General features: G+C 36.0%; 2 protein-coding genes across 7 annotated transcripts; one reads left to right on the top strand and one right to left on the bottom strand.

The window, feature by feature from the left end:
* Window positions 1-236: 236 nt before the first annotated feature.
* Window positions 237-12221, bottom strand: LOC139780293 (solute carrier family 15 member 1). 2 transcript variants are annotated; one of them, XM_071718889.1, is made up of 10 exons: window positions 11861-12221; window positions 9762-9802; window positions 4526-4604; window positions 3732-3960; window positions 3266-3534; window positions 3112-3194; window positions 2151-2567; window positions 1711-1939; window positions 1031-1641; window positions 237-872 (listed from the first exon to the last, which is right to left on the bottom strand). In XM_071718889.1, exons 1-10 carry the CDS (start codon window positions 11910-11912, stop codon window positions 699-701), a joined length of 2184 nt encoding a protein of 727 aa, XP_071574990.1. In that variant the 5' UTR covers window positions 11913-12221; the 3' UTR covers window positions 237-698. The 2 variants fall into 2 exon arrangements, with proteins under 2 accessions (XP_071574990.1, XP_071574991.1); XM_071718890.1 differs by lacking the exons at window positions 9762-9802; window positions 11861-12221 and adding an exon at window positions 7871-8513.
* On the top strand, window positions 9492-21912 carry Elgi (E3 ubiquitin-protein ligase NRDP1 elgi). Of its 5 annotated transcripts, none has more exons than XM_071718901.1 (4): window positions 9492-9631; window positions 17671-17888; window positions 18823-19428; window positions 19913-21912. In XM_071718901.1, exons 2-4 carry the CDS (start codon window positions 17799-17801, stop codon window positions 20180-20182), a joined length of 966 nt encoding a protein of 321 aa, XP_071575002.1. In that variant the 5' UTR covers window positions 9492-9631; window positions 17671-17798; the 3' UTR covers window positions 20183-21912. The 5 variants fall into 5 exon arrangements, with proteins under 5 accessions (XP_071575002.1, XP_071575005.1, XP_071575001.1 ...); XM_071718904.1 differs by lacking the exon at window positions 9492-9631 and adding an exon at window positions 11202-11629 and having other exon boundaries at window positions 18797-19428; XM_071718900.1 differs by lacking the exon at window positions 9492-9631 and adding an exon at window positions 11207-11629.
* Window positions 21913-21952: the final 40 nt, after the last annotated feature.

Here is a 21952-nt window from a genome sequence, read left to right as displayed (position 1 = left end):
ATTTGTAAAGTGAAATTTAAAATTAGTATAAAAATATTTATATACAGCTTTCACTTAAAACTACTAATTTCAAATCCTCAATTATATTATTATTATCAACGCAAAAATTTTTTTAATACTTCACTATTTAAGCATTTTTGCTCGTTTGTTAAATTTCTCAATATTTACATAAATTAATTGATAATTAATTTTTTAATCTCTAAAAATTCCTAGTTTTGTAATAAATTTTTACTATATTGGTTTAAACAGTTTTATCAACAACAATTATACAATTCTAATAATAATTTGCTAGAATTGCTAAAATATTGTAAGAATATAAAAACTATTAAGATTTCTTATTTACAATCTCTAAAGTTTTAAATATTGCTCCGAAATATAAAATATGCCTCACTCCATGGACTTCCATTCTCTTTACTAGTTGAAATGCATTATGGATTTGCTATTATAAAATGTGTATCTTCAGTCTGTTATAAATTTTTTACGAAAGAAAGAGAAGTGAGATTGTGTGTTAGGAAAAAAGATATTCCTATATCTTGTCATACTCTCGAGACTAATAGATGCTCGATAGAAACGATAGGAATCCTCGATGTACGAGCAATCATATCCTTCGTACTTTAATAGGCTGCGGTACGTGTTTTTACCCTTCGTATAAGGGAACACGTGAGAATTATTATTTCTCTGTCAGTCGACCCTCACTTTCATTTTTTATCCTCTTTGTAAGCCAAATTGACGTTCCCCTTTTCTTCTAGGGGTATGGCCCCATCAGTATCTTCTTCCTCTGGTATTTCCACGTATTTATAGAATATGGTCATTACGGCGAATATCGTTATGACTGCTGCCATCAACACGGCATATAGGAAAATCTCGTACACCTGCGAAATGAATAAATAAAGAAATTCGGTCTGCATGTACTTTACTCGACGCTTAATCAAAAGACGGATCATATGAGATTGAAAGTGAGAAGAATGGATATTAAGTGTAGAGAATTACATGAATTTCATCGACCGTACAATCGGTCTTGGTCACTTACTTGCCGGTCAAAGGGACGCGCACCCTTTATGATGACCACAATGAGATTGCCGAAGGCCACGCTCAGCAACCAACCTGCCTGCAGTAGAGACTTCATGCTCACTGGCGCCTGAGTAAAGGCGAACTGCAAGCCTGTCACGGAGAACATCACCTCGCCCATCGTGATGATGATGTATTGCGGCAACATCCAGGCCATGTGCAGCGAATTGGGCGGTGTGACCTGCACTGTTTTGAGGGCGATCATCCCTGAGTAATTCGATCTTCGATCATTAACGTTAGACCCTACCACGGTGTACACCCCACCGAGTTTGAAAGGCACGTTCTCTTCCAGGAATCCGCCCAGATGGACGTCATATTCACCTGGATCCTCGATTTTTTCTAACTTTGAATGTGAAAATTCTAAACTACTGACCGGAATTGACACTACTTCCGTCTTGTCCTTACGGAGCAATTTCAATGTGGCGTTTCTTAATCCAGGCGAAAGATAGATGAGACTGCGGACCATCGGCTTACCCTTTTCCGGTTTGTCCACCATGTCCGTATAGCTATATTTTAATCCCAAGGGTGTTATAACCCACGACGTTGCACTGGCCTCCATGCCAGTAATTTTTCCTGATAAAAGAAGTTATTTTTAAAATACGGAGATTGCATTTTTCGATATATAAAATCCGTGAACTCTACCTTCTTCAGTCGTCCAGTTGGTATAGCCTTTATCATAGCAATCTGTGAAATCTGCTCTATAGAATATTGAAATAGACCCATTTGCTTTTACTTCTAGAGTTTCGGATCTACTTACTGGGTATATTTTAATCTGGCCTTGATCTACCATATCTATACTCACGCTACAACCCATTGTATTGAAAATACGGATTTGAGCAGATCCATTTACCGGTAACGTCGGATACGTGCTCTGGAATCAAGTGCAGAAATTCAGATAAAGCATCATGTTTTTCATGTTCCTTACAAAACCTATTGCGTTAATTAATTATTACATTATGAAATATGTGGTAATTTATAAATGATATATTAAAACTTCCATATCGATTTAAGAGATTTTGAACAAGCACAGATAGATATCAAATATTTTTAATATAACGCGTAGAAAAAAATTCTGTTACTACCTCGATTTGTATTTCAACAATACCAGCTGCGATGAAAGCAACACTGGCTAAGAATCCGCCGGCAACGAGCTTTTTCAAGGGTGTATCGATGATATGTATTTTGGCGAAAGCCGGATAGATACAAGTCTCGAAAATTGGTATGAAGATGACGATCAACAGTGGATTGACGGCTTGCAACTGATCGGGCAGCAGCATGAAACTGCCTATTTGGCCATCCATTCGCGTTGCTTGGAATGTCCATTGGGAGCCCTGCTGATCGTAGAGCGCCCAGAATATTGGCAGTGGTATGAACAATTTCAGAACTCGCAGTGAGACTTTGATATCTTCGATCAGCTTGTTGTCGTAAATATCATCAGCATGATCGAGCCAGTGATCGCGTTTTCCCTCTTTCTTTTTGATTTTATTGCCGATTGCATGCTGGTTTTTTGAAACATAAAAACGATACATTTACTTTAAGTGATTTTTGAGTTTCATTGAGTGAAATTAAAAATTCACGGAATAAAACATTTAAGAAAGATTGATTATGGACTTATTTTTGTGGCTGAGAATTTAAAAATCCGTAGAGAGTTTAGAAATATTTAAAGATTCATTGATTTCCACATTTAAGGATTGGAAAATTCATGAATTCCAAGAGTTATGCAGATTTAGAGTCACGTGCATTCTCTCTCTCTCTCTCTCTCTCTCTCTCTCTCTCTCTCTCTCTCTCCAAGACACGTAGAGATTACTAGACAAAATTATTTTACAGTCACGCAAAAAAATTATATTAAAAATATTTAAAATACATATACATTTTAGAGTCTAGTGAGTTTTGTGAGTGAATGTTTGTTTTAATTATTAAATAATAATTGCCTCAGTAGTGTAAACAATGATTTGTATGATAGTTTGCAGATAATTTTTATCAGTTTTGGAGTTTTCGAAGGGTTTAAAATGGTTTGAGAGATTTCGGTGATATACGACTTACGCAAACGCACTTGGTAACCTTGACGATGAGATTGCCCGAGGGATTCACTATTTTATACAGTCTTTTTCCCGAGACGAATATCACTGAAAATAAATTCTGAATAAGACTGCATCTATACGGCTGGGAGATGTGTCTCATGCTTTCTTATCCTCACCAATCGATAGAATCATCAAACAGGCCGGCACCAAAAATGCCACAAAGTAACAATTGCCTCCAAAGCATTTTGTTTCACGAATCACCGGAGTCAGCAACGTGGAGATTAGGGAACCTGTATTAATGGAGAAGTAAAAGAGGGAAAAGAACATTGCTAACTGTACTTCCTGCTGAGGCAGAATGAACTGATCGCCTCCGAAGGCCGACACACAGGGTTTTATTCCGCCTGTACCAACCGCTATCAGAAATAAACCCAACATGGAAAATTCTCTGAAAAATTGGAATAAGTTTATTCTTTTGTTGGCAGGAATTAAAAAGTCTTTAAGATTAGCAGCACTTGAATGGTATTTAAATTAAATTGTATTCAAATAATATTTAAATTTAGATAGAAAAGTTGAAAATTATTTTTAATCTGTGCTAATTTTTTATATTAATATTATGGTTGTTTTAGACATATTTATACTAACCTTGCGGGCAATCCGATGGGAGGTGCCGCACTCAAGGATAGAATCACTTGTCCAAGTGCGTAAATAATACTTAAATAAAAAATAGTATTGAATTTTCCGAGCCATGAATCGGATATGATCGCACCCAACAGCGGAAAGAAATAGACGAAACAGGTGAAGACATGATAGATTATTGTAGAAGTGTCCTCACTGTATCCCAGCATGTTAAACAAGTACAGCGAGAGGACAGCTGAAAGATAATTTCGTGTTAATTCACAATCTCTCCATTAAATTATATACGATCAGATTCAAGATTAAGATCAAACTATTCATCAAAGCCTCTTCAAAATTTCAGAATTATATGAAAACAGTTAAAGGAAATATCGTCTTACATTATAAATTTTGTTGATAACGTATCTTAAATTGATATAATTTTTAGGGATTATCAAAAGGGTAAGTATAATGTAATAATATTATTCTGTTAAAAAAATAAAAATATAATCCAACAACACACGAGAGAATCTAAAAAAATATCACATTTGTTTAAAATTATCAATTTGTTACTGATAACTGCAATAATATAGAAATGTTACAAAAATTAATCTGCATTCAATGAAATTGGCAATTTTTATAGAATATTAGAGCGAAAAGTTTATTCTATGTTTCCAATTAAATATTGTACTAGTTTCGCCTAGAGTTGTTGGAACTAGAATTAAAGGAACAATTGTTCTAATTGTCGTATCATTACTTTTAAATTACGTAGATTGTGGAGTGACGTTAATACTTAAATTGACGTTGATGATTTGTATACTTACTGCGCATTCCATAATAACAAAATCTCTCGCAGAATTCATTGCTGATAATGAAGAACACTGATTTGGGATACTTCAGTTTCTGAAAATTTTTTCAGAAGAAAATTTCATTTTTTTTTAAAATAAAATATCAAAATTTAATATAAACACATTGCACAATACATAATATATGTATAATAACGCATTAATATAAAAATATGATTTTACTAACTTTAGCTTACTTTATGATTTATTTCATAATCAAGAATAATTTTTTCAAGTTTTGAAAGCGATTTGTTGACGCGTTAAGTGAAATAGAAATCAAGTTAAATACTTTGGTAATTATTTCGCGAATTAATTAGTTCAATGATTTTAGTTCTTGAATTAAGTTTGTTCTAAAGTAAAATCAATTTTTATGTATTTTTAATTATGTAGTTGAAAAGTAAGGAACTAATTTTCTATTAACGAGACACTCGACCTGGAGTTACGAAAGTAGCTTTTCAAAGGAAGAGATTTAGCGCAATCACATTGACCCGATTAACATCATATTGTTACACAACAGGCACATTTATTTTCCAGCGTTTTCTAGCGAGGATTGAAATGCGAAGGTCGTGCCGACCGAATTATCATTTATGCCATGTATATTGAACTTAACGATTGGGGATAAAGACTTTAGAAACGAGATAACAAAATGAGCCTGGCACAATACTTTGTGAGGAGGTAATTTATTTTTCACTTAATGTTCTCCATTACGCGAGAACGTATATTTATCCTTTTCGCCGTATCGACATATTGTCTGTCTTCGGTAAATAATTAAATTTATACCCGGAATATAAGTGTAGGAGCAACGTGAGAAAATTAAATATAATATATGAGACAGAAATATCTATGGAATGTATAATAAAGAATTGCTGGCGGTAAACTGACATAAATTTGTGAATGAGCATTTGTAACAAGTTGTATGCAGCTGTTTTTGCAACTAGGTTTCTAAAAGCAAGCGGCTGTTTATTATTATTACATAGAACCTTACAGCAATTTGTTTCAAGGAAATTTTTACACGTGAAGAGATTATTACAGAGTAAATATGTATTCTCACAACGATGTCCATTTCCAGTTATTGCTTTGACAATTAAGTCGATGATAACATTGTCTTTTACGTCGTCAGGGACGACGATGAACTGCTGGGTATACGAGCATCGATAGTGTGTGTGAATGATGTAAAGTACAATATAAATTGCATTGCGATATATTATCAGTTGATAGAAGCATTGACATTTAAAAATTACGCGACGTAATTTCAGATTGTTATAAAATAATGTTGCGAGCTGTAATTAATTTCTGAGACGCCATGCAACAACAATACTTAACGTCACTGGTTTAAAGGGAATCTCAGGAAATACCACATCCGTTTGAGATTATCAATTTATTACTATATGCTGTGGGCCGACGAAAATAGCAGTAATGAATGTCTATTATATATATTTAAAAAAAAACAGACGCGCTCTTTTCCAACGATTAATGCATTTACGTAGTACGTACAAATGCGATAAAAGTGATAAAACTCGCGTTATAGAGATATCTTTATCTACAATATCTGTACTTTCCTCCCGACAACTGTTCCGAATCAAATCTGAATCTTGATAATGCTCGTCGAGTAATTACGTTGTGGATTAAACAATTTGATAATGATGTATGTAAATGAAGAGCTTTGACAGAATGATCTAATTTCAGATATATACCCATGTAGCACATATACGTTTCAGAAATGTTTTATAAGCGTTTTTCCGAAACGTTTTATAACCGATTTCTAGAAACGTTTCTCATGAGTAAAAATGTCCATTCGAAAAACGTTCGATGGAACGTTTCTTTTCCGATAAAATAACGTTTAAAAAACTATTATAGAAACGTTTTGTTTTAATGATAAAGACATTTTAGATAAAGACATTTAAAATTCCTATTTTTCACGTCTTTTGAACGTGTTTATGCATAACGTCTTTGAGACATGCGTGAGAATGTTCTTTCTACAAGCTTTATGCCATGCATATACCATCTATGACGTCTATTCTTTTTCGAAGAAATTCCTGAACTGGTGCACATTCGTGCAATAAGTTAAAGTGAAACAAAATATACTTGTCTCACTTTAACTTAATTGCATTACTGATGTGCACCAGTTCAGGAAGTTCTTCAAAACGGAGTACACGTATAAATGTTCTTTCAATGGCCATGTTCAGCGGAACGTTTATTTTGCAACTGTTGGAAGTTTTCTAAGCTCAGATTTGTCCGATAACAAATAGATTAAGACCGGTAGGACAAAATTAATTTAAGTAAATAAGTGCAAATGGATAAAATGAATTATTTTGTGCAATAATTAGTGCAATATAAATTTAAATGTTTCAAAAAAGGCTATTAAAGCTATTATATATATAGATAAAGCAAATTATAATTTTGAAAGGAAAAATTTAACAATCAGGTATTTTTGTTAACTGTAGAAACGTAAAAAATATGTTTCTTAAATCATGGTTTCAAAAACATTTTTGTTCCAACGTTTCTTAATAGTTCTTTACGGTTATGAAACTATGTATACGTTCAAAAAACGTATATGAAACTAATTGTGCTACCTGGGATGGCAACAACACGGATATTTACCAATTTTGGTAAATGGTATACAAGTACACGGAAATCGCGGTATCCGGATTGATTATCACGCGTGCTGACCGGAATGGATTAGAGAACTTTAACAAAAACTTGCATCTCGAAGAAAGTATAGTGGTCGGTCGTGATCAAGGGAATTAGTCGGGCATACTGAGGTGAATGGAAACGAGTCAATGAACCGGCGCTCAATTGAAAAACTAATTTATGCTCCAAACCTATTCACGTCGACTGTTATGGTAATTTAAGACTATGTAAATCGTAACACGCATTTGTCTTTCTGGCGCATCGGTAAAATCATGTAAAGGAAGGATGAAAGCGCGCGTTTACAAAATATTTAATAAATTACATCTGTTTCTATATAAATATATAGAAACTATGTATTATCTATACGAAGATCAAGACATATATGATTTGACCTACATATAGCTCTTGTTAAAGAATCGAGAAGCAGCGAAGTCAGATTACACAAGTTCATTTTTAAGTAAAGATATAAACAAACAGAGGCATTTCTTTCTTGCAATGCGTTTTGGAGATCTGCAGTAAAGATCTCGTCTCTATTTTATTAACGTTTATATTTTACAAAATTTCGAAATATTCTTTTGGTAATTCTTCGATATAATGAAATCGTTTTCTATCTTTTCCTTTAGAAAAATAAGCACGCGGTTAAATTATCCAGTATAATTACTATTCACAATAAGTATGACAATTAAAGTTTACCTGCCGCACATGCACTTTATTTACGTCCATTGTATACGTCACAATAGAAAGGGAAAAAAAGAACTGATGATATATTAATATCGATCACTAGCACGAGGATCGCTTCACTTCATCGGGTGGGTATTCTGTCTGATATGTTACAATCCGAACTACGTCCAGATTGAGGAGCGACGACGATCGGTCACTCGTCGTCGGTTTCGACGGCTCCGCTTGTACGCGCTCGTACATCGAGACTGACATCAGCGATCGTGAGCGAGCGTAATATCGCTGCCAGAGTAGGTAGGTAGGTAGGTATCACCATGTAAGAATAGCCTATATACCTCGAAGCGGGCATAACGTACACGCGTGACGAGCGGAGTATTACATTCGTGGTGCGAGTGTGTTCCGGCGTAGTATTTGGAACAACGTGAAAGTACCGTGGTCACATCGCAGGGCCACGTGTAACCGGCCGATCGGTTTTTCGCAGGTGTTACGCGCGGATGTGACAGTTTCCGATTTACGCTCCAGTACAAGCTCGCAATTAAAAAGCGCACGAGCGTCATTGCGTGCAAAGTACAAGAATGCAGGATATAAAAGGAGATAAAAGATATGACATTACAATTTTTAAGAAATTAATTTTCTCTCTCAGATCTAGTATAAGTAATATTTACATATCTTGACATTTAATCCTGTGCAGCAAAACGCGCCTATTCCGAAGAAAATATCGCGATATTAATATTAGAAATCTATGACTTTGTGTTGCTGACCTCGTTGATGACGTAACGTAATTTATGCGCGTTTGCGGAATAAAAGCCGGAGGAGTCGTACATTATTTTGCGTAGTGCGATCACGTGAAAATACGCGCTATATCGAGTGTAATTAAAAGAACCGAGACATATCCGCCGATTCAATTGTTAGATTTTATTCTCGGTAAAATGACGTATCTCACACACATACACATAAGACCTTTTTTCATATCTATAATACGTATGTCTGCGAATTATCTATCGTAGTAGAATGATCACACGATTGTAGGCTGCAGTCCAATTATTATGGTCATATCTTTTATTTACGGAAAAAGATAAGCATTGTGATCGAGATAGATATGATTGTACAAAAATCAAAATCCAGACACTGTTGACAAAATAATTAACCGGTTGATTAAATTAATCTCTTTAAGAGTTTCTTAATCTAAGAAACGACCAATTCGCAAATATCGTTATAAAAGACTGCCATTGGAACTTTCATATACAAACTTTTATCTCAAACTGGAATGTCTCGTATATATTGCGAATTGCGGAATCTTTCGAGTGAAGCGGAGCGAAGTCTGATCGCGATGACAAGTAATACGGAGGGAACAGAGAAAGAAGTTGCTCAATAAAAACGCGGTCGACCGATGGTACGTGAATGTAAATTCGATGCGGGACGTTTATTATCTGACGATTTTGCAACGTTGAATAACGCGGGAGGACGGCTTCCCTTCTCTCGTCGCGGCAAAAAGATCGCCGAATCTTACATCATGTTTTCTTTTCTTATCGTCGAGCGATATTAACGTTATATATTAAAATGCGAGTAGCGTATTTACCGCATCATCATCGATATGTGTGAATTATATAATGCGCTATATACACTTAAATGTGCGATAATATTAATGCGAATTCCAATCTCGTTATAATTGAGCGAAAGTAATCCAAGTATGTTCAAGCAAATTTTCGCAGAAGCTCACCGGAATCACAGGCGGCCAAAATTATCAGACAGGATTACGGAATGCAAATGATGATGGTATTCCTATCTTAACTATTTATCTGTCTGAGATATAAATCTAAATATCTTAAACACCTAAATATGTCATTAAACTATAAACTGTATAAACGTATATAGTATGTTTCACGAATATTTATTTTGATCTCACCTCTTCTTGCGCTTCGGCATTGCTTTGATTATCCGGGTGATCTGAAACACGTAATATTTGACAAAGTGATTTATGTTTTTTGGGCTGTCATAAGAAAATTAAGACTGGCAATGTTGTAGAGAAGAAATCTTTTACTGAGAAATCTTTTACCATTAAGCTGTCTTTATTTATGATAATTACTTCACATTCAACATAAATTGAACAACTTATAACATCAATAGCTATTATTTAAAAATTAGTCTAATCATTATCAGCTATTTTAATCTATCTCAGTGAAAGCAACTGGCGATCGTTTACGCCAATCATCAATATTCATGAGCAGTAATTTGACTGTTTAAACTGGGTCACGGTCCAATTGTATATCGTATAAAAGAATCATTAGGCAAGTAGTTACGACAATTAAATAACTGAATATTCAATCACGTCATGAATATTTATTTCGCGGTTTCTCTGAAAACATTCGACAAAATCAGATATACACGCGACAAATGCAATAATATATTATTTACGTCATTTTTTGACTTTGTTCCGTTACTCGATAATTTTTTTATCGCGTTTCCTGTATTAATTACGGCGATTTACCCTAGATAAATGACGTTGTCAAAAAAGATAAAAGATATTGTTATCAGAGCTTTAGCAATTACCGCTGCCACCGCTGGCCATATCGGCGGATGCAATACTCGACGTTCTTTAAAGCGATAAGAAAATTGTTTACAATACTAGTCTAAACAAATTTTGCTGATTTTAAAAGAATTATTATTTTGACTGTTGTCTATAATCATCAGCATTGCCTTCCGTTTTTAAACAGCTTAATGTTTTGTTTAATTAAAATAATTATATGTCAGTAATCAAGATCTCTGTATAACATTTTTCTATTTTATTACCTATCCTATTTATATTAAATTATTTGCTTTTCTCCATCTTATTTAACCCTCCATTGTTGTCGTATGAGGTAAACGTTCATATTAGAGCAAAGTTTATTGAACTTGAGATTAGTTTTCTTTATTATGATTGATTAAATTTCAATCCAATCTCAATCCCAATCCGTAGCGTGATATGGGCTTAAGACTGTGTTGATCTGAAGAGACAATGCCGCATTAATACAGTGATATACGCGTATATATATATATATATATATATATATATATATATATATATAATATGTATACAGGCGCGGCACGGCGCTCATACGAGAGCGCTAACGTTTATTTGAACGAGGGCAATGGAGGGTTAATTGTAAGTATAAATAGAATATTTTTATATAACTGAAAAAAATTGTATAATATATATTTCGATTTCGAGTTATGTTGTTATTGCTTGCACATCATTTGCGTAAACCGTTTATTTTTATGAAATGACAACAGTTTCCGGCTTACGAAAATAAGTTATCTCATGAGAGATAAAAAAATTCTCAATAATCTGAACGTTTGTTAATTCGTTAAATTGCCATTTAACGTTTATTTTTATCGACATAGATAGAATGACGTTTTATTACTCCTACATTTCATCAGTACTTTGTCTGATCGTTTTCCAACTCGTTCGTATTTATTGAGACTCCAGTTATTTAATTGACGACTTGGTTTACTCACGATAAGCAAATTATATCTCAATCATCCTAAGATTTGTTAACCAATGTATATTTGCGTCAAACCGACGCGTAAAACGCTTCGTTAGCGTCTGATAGTTGCTAAAGAAAAAATGCTGTTTATATTTATTATCAGGAAGAAATGTGTAGTAAAATACGATTAATAGAGGTTTATCGGAGAAAAGCATTCTCATTTTAGTAATATCTCGGATCGCATAAACGATCGACTGGATTACAAGTGTGTGTGAAAGAAAGGCAAATTCCAAGGGATCGCGAAAGAAATGTAAGAATATTGCAATAACAGCAATCCAGACAATACGCATGTCTCAAATCGGAACATATGACGTCTTTAAGACACCTTTAATACGTCTTATGTTCCGATTTGGGACATTGTGTTCACTAGGAGCGTTTGATCTCAATTTGATGCGAAACAAACGGCTATTTTTTTATATATGCATGAACGATGAAAAACGAAGATATATGCCGCCGTTATAATTGTCAAAAGACGGAATACCTTGGATCTCGTTATCGAAAGTTTTTCTCCTCGATACACCCGTAGTGTCCATTTTCACCAATTCTTTTCGCCGTCCAACTTATTCCCACGACGTTGACTTGGACACTGATCCGTCTTTCCGATCGTAATACCGCAAGTATGAACTATCACTCCTCATCTTATCTATCAATACCTGTAGACAAAACAATCTGATTACGAAGTTATTTTATCGCGCGCGATATTATCTACTCTCGAAATTCTTAAAATCCTGCACGCGGGTGTGAAGTGAACGTTGACGTCAGGATTAACCAAATGACGTGAAAGGCGACTTCCTTTCTTTCGATCGCGGCATATTGGCGAAAGCTTGTTATCAATAAGTGTGGTGATTGTGGCGCAGAATAACGTGCGCTACTGCTTTAGTGAGCTGAAGATCTGGGTTCAAATCCGATGAAATATGATCAGTTTTTATTTCACGGCCACGATCACTCCCACACAGCAAGCATATCAAAAAGACGTTCAGAAAGATATCTCGAACATATCCTATCACCTAAAATATATCTTCGGGATATCTTCTGGACGTCTTTTTGATTTGCATGCTGTGCATGTGGGCTATCTCTCGGATATGGTGATGACAAAACCCACCAAGGGTATTTTTCCACGAGAATATCTCATCTGTATTTGAAGAGGAAACCAACCCTCAAGATTGGAAGTTGGGCAGTAAGCTGACCTGCTCCTAGGAAACAAGATTTTATATCGAAATCTCAAAAATTCTGAGGAGACCCAGGTCCTACTTGAACTCTGTTTGACTTGAAATGTGCCATTGATTGATTTGATTGATTGTTATCATTAAGTGTTACATTATAAAGATATTTTTAAATCAAGAATATTCTTTTTTCTGTGTATATAAAAAATATAAGGATATAAGGAGAATTGTGTTTATCGTAGGGGAGACCGGGGCTAAAAAGTCTACGGGGTAAATACGTCTAATCAAATATCTCGGAACCTGTATATTGTGCGAACTCGCTATTAACATTGTAAACGCTGCTTATAGTACCCATGTGACCAACGGAGTTTCGGCAGGTTACTTGCCGTGTTATGATTTTTACGAGGGCAAACGTGTTTTTGAAAGATGAAAGTTACATTTTCTGCGCGTGGAAATTTTGTAATATCTGCAATTATATTAGCTCTCCAAATCTCGAGGTACGTGATTATAAAGAGTAATGCATGCTGAACACGAATCCAGTGTAGTTTTTTCATTATCGTTGATGTCTAATATTTCGTGGGCGATCAAACCTGAAATTTGTGTTTGGGGCTAATCGGTCAGTAAGCAGTCCGGGTGCATTTCCAAGGCATTTTCGGGCTCACTGCATATGGAATATGGATGAGACGGGAATTACAACCGTTCAGACACCGAATAGAGTCATCGGACGTCGAGGAGTGAAACAAGTCGGGCGAGTGACTTCTGCGAAAAGAGGAACCCTCGTAACTATTTTTTAATAATGTTTCGCATAAAAATTTTAAATAAATTTTTATATTTTTCTCTTAAAAAACAATTATTGCATGTATCCTATTATTTTTTAGGATTAGATGTACGTATATGTATTGAAAATGCAGTGCAGACTGTTATACCCCGGCATTTTTGAGATTTCAATTTTTCCACCGTTGTCGTTTTTGCTCTATACCGGTTAAACAAAGCGACGTAGACAAAAATTTCCTATATAAATTTTGTAGTTAAAGGTTCACTTTTTACAGTGGTATACCAGATTTAACTACAATTATTTATTTTGTTGTTAAAAATCGGCACCGAAAAAAAACGGACTGTTTAGCCCCGGTCTCCCCTACAGATTGCTGATGCAAGTCTCTCGCAGATTCTCGTTCGTCTCGATGAATATACTCATTTCGTCCGTTATCTCGGCCATGAGAGTTCGAAATCAAATCCAAGCAAAAATTGTGCTTTTCCGTGGGATATCGTGAGCGCGTCGCGATGCACGAACATTCGCACGCACGTGACATGGCTGCGCGGCGCGGTAAATGCAATACGCGTGAAGTTGCATTCAAATAGGTGTCAAGGCATCCGCGACGCGCGCAACGTTTCGGTGTACTCGATTTTTAAAGATGCGCAGCCGCGCACCCACGCATCGAAACTAGCGAACTTCGCGTGCATTCGATACTCCGACGGCCGATTACGAAAAGCGTATTCGTTACCTTTTCTCTTTGATTTCTTTCGTAATCAAAAGGATAATTCTCCGTGATTTTCTTTTATTAATCCTTTGTTGCATATATAGTGTCCCTATATGGGAACACCTATTTCCTCGCAGTTTTTCTATGTTTTTACGTATTTCATAATTGGTTTGTGTAACATATTTCTAAGATTTAATTGTATGTGTGAATGACATAAATATGTAATTATATTTTTCCGTTTTTTGGCCCTACCACTGATAATTTTCAAATTCATCTATTACTTAATTCTAAAATACAATTTCATTACAATTGGAATTTGATACATTGCAAGATTCCCTTGTAAGAATTTTGAAAAATTACTTATATTGCGATATATTTATATTTTTATTCATATTAGAGAGACTATTTCGTTAAAAAGTAGCAACAATTTTATTATATTAGATCTGCTATTTTATATTTTTAAATTTTGCAGATTAAAAATCAGAAGTCTAAAAAACTCTTACGTATAAAATTTTATACTTAAATAAGCATAGCTAATTTTTTTCCATTTGGCTGTCATATATTGAATCTGTCATTTTGATTTATTAAATTACGATTTCAGATTTGCAATTATAGCAACTCCAAAAATTCCTACGTACTAAAATTCAACAAAATATGTGCAACAGAAAAATTTGTGCAACAAAGGGTTAAATTAGCGTATCATTGGATTTGCACGTGCGTGATGCCTCGTCATAGAATAGATCTTCCGGACGATCTTAATTACTGTTAGACACGATCTTTATTTAGTTTTGGGCTTCAGCTTACATATGCTGTTTATATGTATATCTATCCACGATTAGGGCTGGACGTTTACGCATAAAATACAATAATCTACATCTACATACGCGTATATATAAAGTAAACTTAATGTTTAACGTCCCATATAGCACCAAGTCGTCTAAAAGGATAACTAAAACTCAACACATTTTCGTCAAAGATATCTTACAGTGAAAGCGATTAGTTGGCGAAAAGTTGGTTTAAGTTTGGCTCGGTCATCTATGTAAGTAAATAATATGATTTGAGTAATCTATGAAAAGGATCATCGATAATTCAGATATATTTCGTCAGAAATAGGAAATTTAAATATTTTGTTTGCAATTTTATTTTCAGTGCTATTATTTAGCTTTGGCACAATTTTTAGGATGTCATAAAAAATTAAAAATAGTTGTAAAGATTTTGATTTTGTGTTGCAATTGTGAGCTGAACAATATACTGCTTTTTACCGTTTAAAAGCTCATAGAGATAGTGTAAATATTCCTATATTAATATCATGCATTACTGTACAGTTAATAAATAAATTAAAATTAAAATGCATCTAATCTAATCTGTAAATTTAAAACTACTTTTTATGTTTGTAAAATTGTTTGCTAAAATACAGCTAAAGTAGTTCGTCCGTGATAATATACTGTCAAAAAGTTAATGATAGACAAATGACATGTAGTACTTGGCTGGGATTGTCCACGTTATGCATGTGTGTGTAAGAATCTCATATATACAGATATATAGACACTAATGTGTGCTATTAGATCTTCAAAGGTTTAGCTATCAGCCTGCAGTCATATATGCGTCCACCGCTATCAGAAATTGTGTAGGTACTTTATGTATCAATTGTTTCGAAACTAGACGGTCAAAGGTCTTGCATTTTTGTAAGAATATTCTTGTAAGTCTTTTTTTATCATCTTTTATCATCTTTTCATTAAAACCGTAAGAGTAATTTGATCTCTTATATTTTAATTCGAAATGTGATATATATCGGAAGTCGTTTTCGTCCTATATGATACATGTAAAAGTGTTAACTTTGACTTCATTATTTCAACTTCGGTACGGTCAATCTTTTTCTAATTGCACATGTACGTGTGTAGAGCGTGTTTACATTAACATGCTGTCTAAATTTTACAAGATTCCTAACAAAATCAGTTTACGAATGTATACTATATCTTAAAGAAATCAATCATTCAATTTATAATACCTAATTTATATTAGTTACATTGTCTACATGAAAAAAGTTCGTGTAAATATAAACAATCAGTAAACAACCCACGTAGATGATCTTGAAATTTCGGCACAACCCCCTTTGCCCACAATCGAGAACTCCGCTGGGTTCCTTCTCCCCCTCTCTCTTTATTCCGCGAAAGTTAAATAAAATGACGAAGAGAACATTTCTTAATCGTTCGCCTAGCGAAACGGAGCGGGTTAAGGATGTTTTACCTATAGCTATATGTAGTATAATTTTGTTTTCTTGATTGAAGACTTTGCATGTATGTCAAACAACTCAAAAATTTTTATATGTTAGAAGGGATTACCGTTAACAGTTTGAGTATAATTTTTTGTTATTTAAATAATTAGTATTGTTTAAACAATTAAAAAAAATAATTTTTTGTGGCAAAAAATTTTGAAACTTAAAATACAATATCAATGATGTATGTTTTACACATAAAAAAAAGTTTAAGAAATATCTTAATGATTTATTTATATTTTATTTATATTTACAACAAAGTGTCGATTCTCTATAAGGGATAATGTTAATTTTATCAACTTTAAACTTAAATAACTCTTAAATAACTTCAAAATTTTACAGAGTATTTTTAATTTAATTTAGAAACAATTTACAGCACTTGCTGAATATATTTGAAATACCTCCAATACATCCTTAATTACAATAACTTTTAAACCAGTAAGAGAATTGTGCTGAAATTTTACGCAGATACTTATTGTTAGACGTAATAATAGAACAATCTATGAAATTTTTAGATTTTTGGTAATGCTTTGAGATGTCACACATACATCCTTAATTTTGACCTGTGTGCATTTTGGGAGCAGCAGGCTGTTTAGCGCGTGAACGAGACGGATAGAACGGATCCGCAAGTATAACGGTAAAACCGTCTGTCCTGCACTGTCCGAGACAGTGGCGCGAATCTGGGTCTCCAGACTCTCCAGCGGGAGAGACGAGGGGGTCGACATCTCCTCCTCTCATTGTCAGTGCTGTTCTTTTCGCGCTTTATCGACGTCTATGGATTTTTCGCGGAATCGTGGAATTCCCGATTAGCAATCTCACGCGGAGCAAATCCGACCGAGCATGTGCGAGCTCGCGCGGAAAAGCGTGCTTTTTCGCGGTAAGCGCGCACGCGGGGAACCGACCGTGGCCGATATTAAAATTCGATCTTCATCAAGCCTCGCCTCGTCCACCGATCGAGTAATTCTAAATATATCTTAATAAAATATATTAGCAAACTGTGTAAATGTAATAAATAATAAATTTATGAAATATACCATAATACCTTATACTTAATCATAAATACACTTTAATAAAATATATTTGCAAAGTGTATTAATAGATCGTAAAATATATTAAAATGTATATTCGCAGAGATGTTACGTTAAATTTGCGAGATCTGAAGAGGTTTGAAGATGCTTCGCGAGAGAAGCTCGCGGAGGGAGTTTGAATTTTAGGGTATATATAATCATTTGTCGTATGACAAATTGTTTAAATGTATTAATTGGCTACAAGATAAAGGATTTCTAGAAACTCGAGAACTTTTCTATTTTGTATTCAATTAACGTGCTTAAAAAATTTGTCGTACGACATATGATATATCAGTATTAATCACCAGGGCCGTAGCGAGAAATCCCCTCTGTGCTCCCGCAAGTAAACACGAGCACGAGCAGATTCGTTCCTGACAATCGCGAGACACCACGCAGTGACGCCAGTGACGGAGGAGGCGACACGCATTCGCGAGCGATGGGGTTCGATGTGAGCCGCTTCAACGGCGACGTGGACGAGGAGCTTGTGTGTCCTATATGCTCTGGCGTGCTCGAGGACCCCGTTCAGGTACAGCATACGCGTGTTTCAATTTTCATTCGAGGACACCTCGCCGCGCGACCCACCCCCTCTCGCCTAACCTCCACCTCCACTGCTCATGTTTATTGTGAGAAGAGCTTTACCGGATTTGGGCAGGGAGAGGGACGAATTTACGCGTGGTTTATTCCGGTTTTCGGAAAGGTGGAGGATCAAGATCGAGAATTTTCGCGAGTTTCCATCTGAGAACCGCGCTGAACTCGTCTCTCGGAAGTAAGAGGTCGGTCGGTGGATCTGAAAGATTTTAGTTGACTTTGCACATCGAGAGAAAGAGAGAGACAGAGACAGAGAGAGTTCTCGAATACGTAATACCTGGAGCTTCCATTTTCCGCGGTTTCCTGTTGTTCTCGTCCCCGTCACGCGATTTCGTTCGCCTCTTCGAGGCGAACGAAATCGCGCATCTGCGAATATAGGTTAGCCTGACTTGTCGCTTTTAACGTTGCTGCTATTGCTGATTAAGCATCGTCGGTGTTTACCGATCGAGAAGCTTGTATCTTCTGCAAAAATGCTTATTCTAAATTAAACACGTGTTTACGTGTCTACGTATGAAACGTATAAGCTGCCGTCTTCTCTTTAACACTGCAATTTCAGCATCTCTTGCATCACTCCATCCATGTATACATTTTAACAGATTCATACATTCTCTAACACAAAGGGTCTATTTTCTGTTGCTGAACTGGCTGCACTAGTTCAGAGTTTATCTCTTTTACTCCACATTGAAGGAGAAAAGACACTGAACTAGTTCAGCAATAGAAAACAGACCCAAAGTATTTGCGTCATGCTCATGCCTAAAAGCTTCCATAATTTCATCACGGGGAGATTCGTGCATATCTTGCCAAAGGTAGCATGTACCTATACTAAAACTTTATCGCTTTATAAAGTTGTGGCAGCTTATGAGGACTGGCAGGTGAGTAATGTGTTGCAGGCACCAGTGTGCGAGCACGCCTTTTGTCGCACCTGCATCAACGAATGGATAAATCGCCAGCCTACGTGCCCTCTGGATCGTACGGCCATCACGTCCACGCAGCTTAGAGCAGTCCCCCGAATCCTTAGGAACCTCCTGGCCCGTTTGTCCATCAAGTGCGACAACATCATATACGGCTGCAACCATATCGTCAAGCTGGACGGCCTGGCTGCGCATCTCGAGCAGTGCGAGTACAATCCGAAGAGACCGATGTTGTGCGAGCAGGGTTGCAGCTTGATCATTCCCAAGAACGAGCTCAAGGATCACAATTGCGTGCGCGAGCTCCGCAATCTGATACAGTCGCAGCAGCAGAAGCTAACCGACATGAAGCGCGAGCTCGGCGAGCAGCAGCTGCAGATCAACGAGCACAAACGCGAGATCCATCTGCTCAAGGATTTTATGCGCGCCCTCAGAGTGTCGAACCCGGCGATGCGCGCGATCGCCGATCAGATGGAACGGGACGACGTCGTCAGATGGTCCGCGTCTCTGCCACGCGCCAGGGTTACCAGGTGGGGCGGTATGATCTCCACGCCCGACGAGTTGCTGCAGGTACGAATTGTAGCCATATAGATATAATTATAGCCATAGATATATCCCAGCCAAGTCTGTCAAAAGCAGATCTTGCCAAGTATCTGCTACAAATGTTATCAGAAAGATTACAGATTTGATGCCGATCCTGATTTATCACATAATATCGGCAGAACGCCAACAGAAATAATAGTCTGCTAACATAGTCAGACAGCAGATTGGTGGCAGAAATCGAGCAGATTCTACTGGAATCGTTCAGGCTCTGCACGGTTTCTGCTACCAATCTGCTGTCTGATTATGTTAGCAGACTTTGCTGGCAGAACATAAACTGAATGCGGACGCAGATGTCAGTCTACTAACATATCTGATCAAATCTGTTACCAATCTGCCGACAGACTGCTATTATTTTGCTTACTGGGATAGATATAGAATTAATTTATGTGCCAATTGTTAGATCGATTTTGCGACCGCACTCATTCTGAGATTGCATCTTTGACGTTTGCAGACGATGATCAAGAGAACTCTGTCGGAGTACAATTGCCCACCTCATGTGATCGACGAGCTGATGGAGAACTGCCACGAAAGGAAATGGCCGCCAGGTTTAAATTCCCTCGAGACTAGACAAAACTCGCGACGACAATACGACAACTACGTGTGCAAAAGAGTGCCTGGCAAACAAGCGGTACTAGTCCTCCACTGTGATAATATGCACATGCCGGAGGATATGATGGTCGAGCCTGGGTTAGTGATGATCTTTGCGCATGGTATCGAGTAGGTTGGACATCGTATATGAATACGATTATTAATTCAACACCATCACAACTCCAGATATACTGATATCGCGTCGCAAACGCAGTAGGAGTGAATGTGCTCGGCCACAGTTTGCGAATTGACATGAGTTTATTCTGGATAAGATTAATTCGCGAGAACAATCGTCTGATCGTTGTCAAGTTTTACTCGGAAAATTCCTTCACCGGGATACTTGCATGTTTACGGTTAAAACCTTAAGATTTGCAAGATTGTCCTTGATGTGAATTCATTCCGAAGATAAATCGAAGCCGTCGAGCATACGCAAACGCTGTCGCCCTTTGTGATACGCGATTCTGTGAGGCGCGATTGTCGCGTACGGGCTCGATTGGGATTGTAATTGTAATACGATACGGCAAACAACAGCGGTAAACATGTTTCTTGACTCGCGTCAGATTTGATTCGCCGTTATCGGTTATCTCGATCGAACTCCCAGAAGAAAAAACTCAATCGAGTATCTCTGAATCGTTGCACTGTGATATACCACTTCGGTGAGAAACCTCCTGAAATCGCGTGATAAATGACCGACCACCACCTCTCCTCCTTGGCCGGTCGATCGAGTTGTACATTTTTTTGTCGGCGGTTCGTTTATCGTTCATTTCAGGATCATTTACGGATACTTAGAAGTCTGTGAATATTTTACTATACTTTAGAGAGCAGCGTAAGCGAAGATTGGCGAAAACTCCCACTAATAATCTAAGCACAAACGAGAAATCTAAGAATGAAATACAGATTTGCCGGCGTTGCGATCTGTTTTTTAACATTTGACGCGTATTGGTCCTGTCAGGAATCGCGTTTTTTTTTCCCAATGATATTTTTCTCCTGCAATTCTTACCCTGCAATACTTCCTTGCAATACTTTTCCTTTTCTCCTCGAAAATTCATTCTAAGCTATGCGTCGTAAACAAGCTAATCATTATTATCGTCTGCATACGAATTTAAGCATTTCCTAAAAATTAATTATTTGTTGAATATGTAACAAATAGCTTGATTACTCTGAGTTAACGACACGTTTTGCTTCCTCGTCGTATCACTGTGTTAGGGTGTTCTATTGTTCTATTGTTAAAAGAAAGTTTGAATTGCAAACTTTTCATAAGGCATACTATCAAAATATTATTTATTATAATATTAGTATTATGTAATTATAATTATAATTATATAATGTTAATAGCGATGGAGCACCCTATGTAAATTAATTACTGTAACGATTAATTAGTTTTGTATCGCAGTACTGATCTATGATTTGCGAATTGTGTAACATTAAAATGCTTCTTCACGTAGCTTCTTATCTTGTCACGATGTACTTATAGGACCAACAGATTATTTAAAAAATTTTTTTATGACAATCGCGATCTTGTAATCTATTTTTATAATACAAGATAATGCCACGTAATGAAGGAGAATAGAGGTATTAGAATTCGTTCTCTCGGAAAAACTCTCTAGTTCCGTCAGTTTTGCGTTACTTCGCAATTACTTCCAATAAGTCTCCGAAAAAGTCAAATACGCGTGAAAATTGTACTACTGTCTTTTGTACCTTTTTTGTCCGATAAATTATGTCATCTGATAAACATCGTGAGTTTTAAGTGTAATATTATACATCTAGAGATTGTATTAAGACAATTCGATGAACAGGCTGATTTCATACATATATATATATAGTATATATAATATAATTGTAATAAAAAAAGCACGGATTTTACATATCAAGTGATTTAATATACCTTATATTTTTTTTTTTT

Source organism: Temnothorax nylanderi, unplaced genomic scaffold (assembly GCF_030848795.1).
Source record: "Temnothorax nylanderi isolate EJ_2023f unplaced genomic scaffold, tnyl_v1.0 TNYL_tig0270_pilon, whole genome shotgun sequence".
Classification (NCBI taxonomy): domain Eukaryota; kingdom Metazoa; phylum Arthropoda; class Insecta; order Hymenoptera; family Formicidae; genus Temnothorax; species Temnothorax nylanderi.
This window is presented reverse-complemented; position numbering and strand designations above follow the sequence as displayed.

What these genes read in the sequence shown, in the direction of transcription:
- LOC139780293 (XM_071718889.1), bottom strand. Translation starts at nt 11,912, where the DNA reads ATGGACACTACGGGTGTATCGAGGAGAAAAACTTTCGATAACGAGATC. An exon ending in AGGTTACCAAGTGCGTTTGC is followed by an intron (nt 2,568 to 3,111) that starts GTAAGTCGTATA and finishes TCAAAAAACCAG; the next exon opens with CATGCAATCGGCAATAAAAT. An exon ending in TTGTTGAAATACAAATCGAG is followed by an intron (nt 1,940 to 2,150) that starts GTAGTAACAGAA and finishes ACTTGATTCCAG; the next exon opens with AGCACGTATCCGACGTTACC.
- Elgi (XM_071718901.1), top strand. Translation starts at nt 17,799, where the DNA reads ATGGGGTTCGATGTGAGCCGCTTCAACGGCGACGTGGACGAGGAGCTT. An exon ending in TGCTCGAGGACCCCGTTCAG is followed by an intron (nt 17,889 to 18,822) that starts GTACAGCATACG and finishes GAGGACTGGCAG; the next exon opens with GTGAGTAATGTGTTGCAGGC. An exon ending in CGCCCGACGAGTTGCTGCAG is followed by an intron (nt 19,429 to 19,912) that starts GTACGAATTGTA and finishes TGACGTTTGCAG; the next exon opens with ACGATGATCAAGAGAACTCT.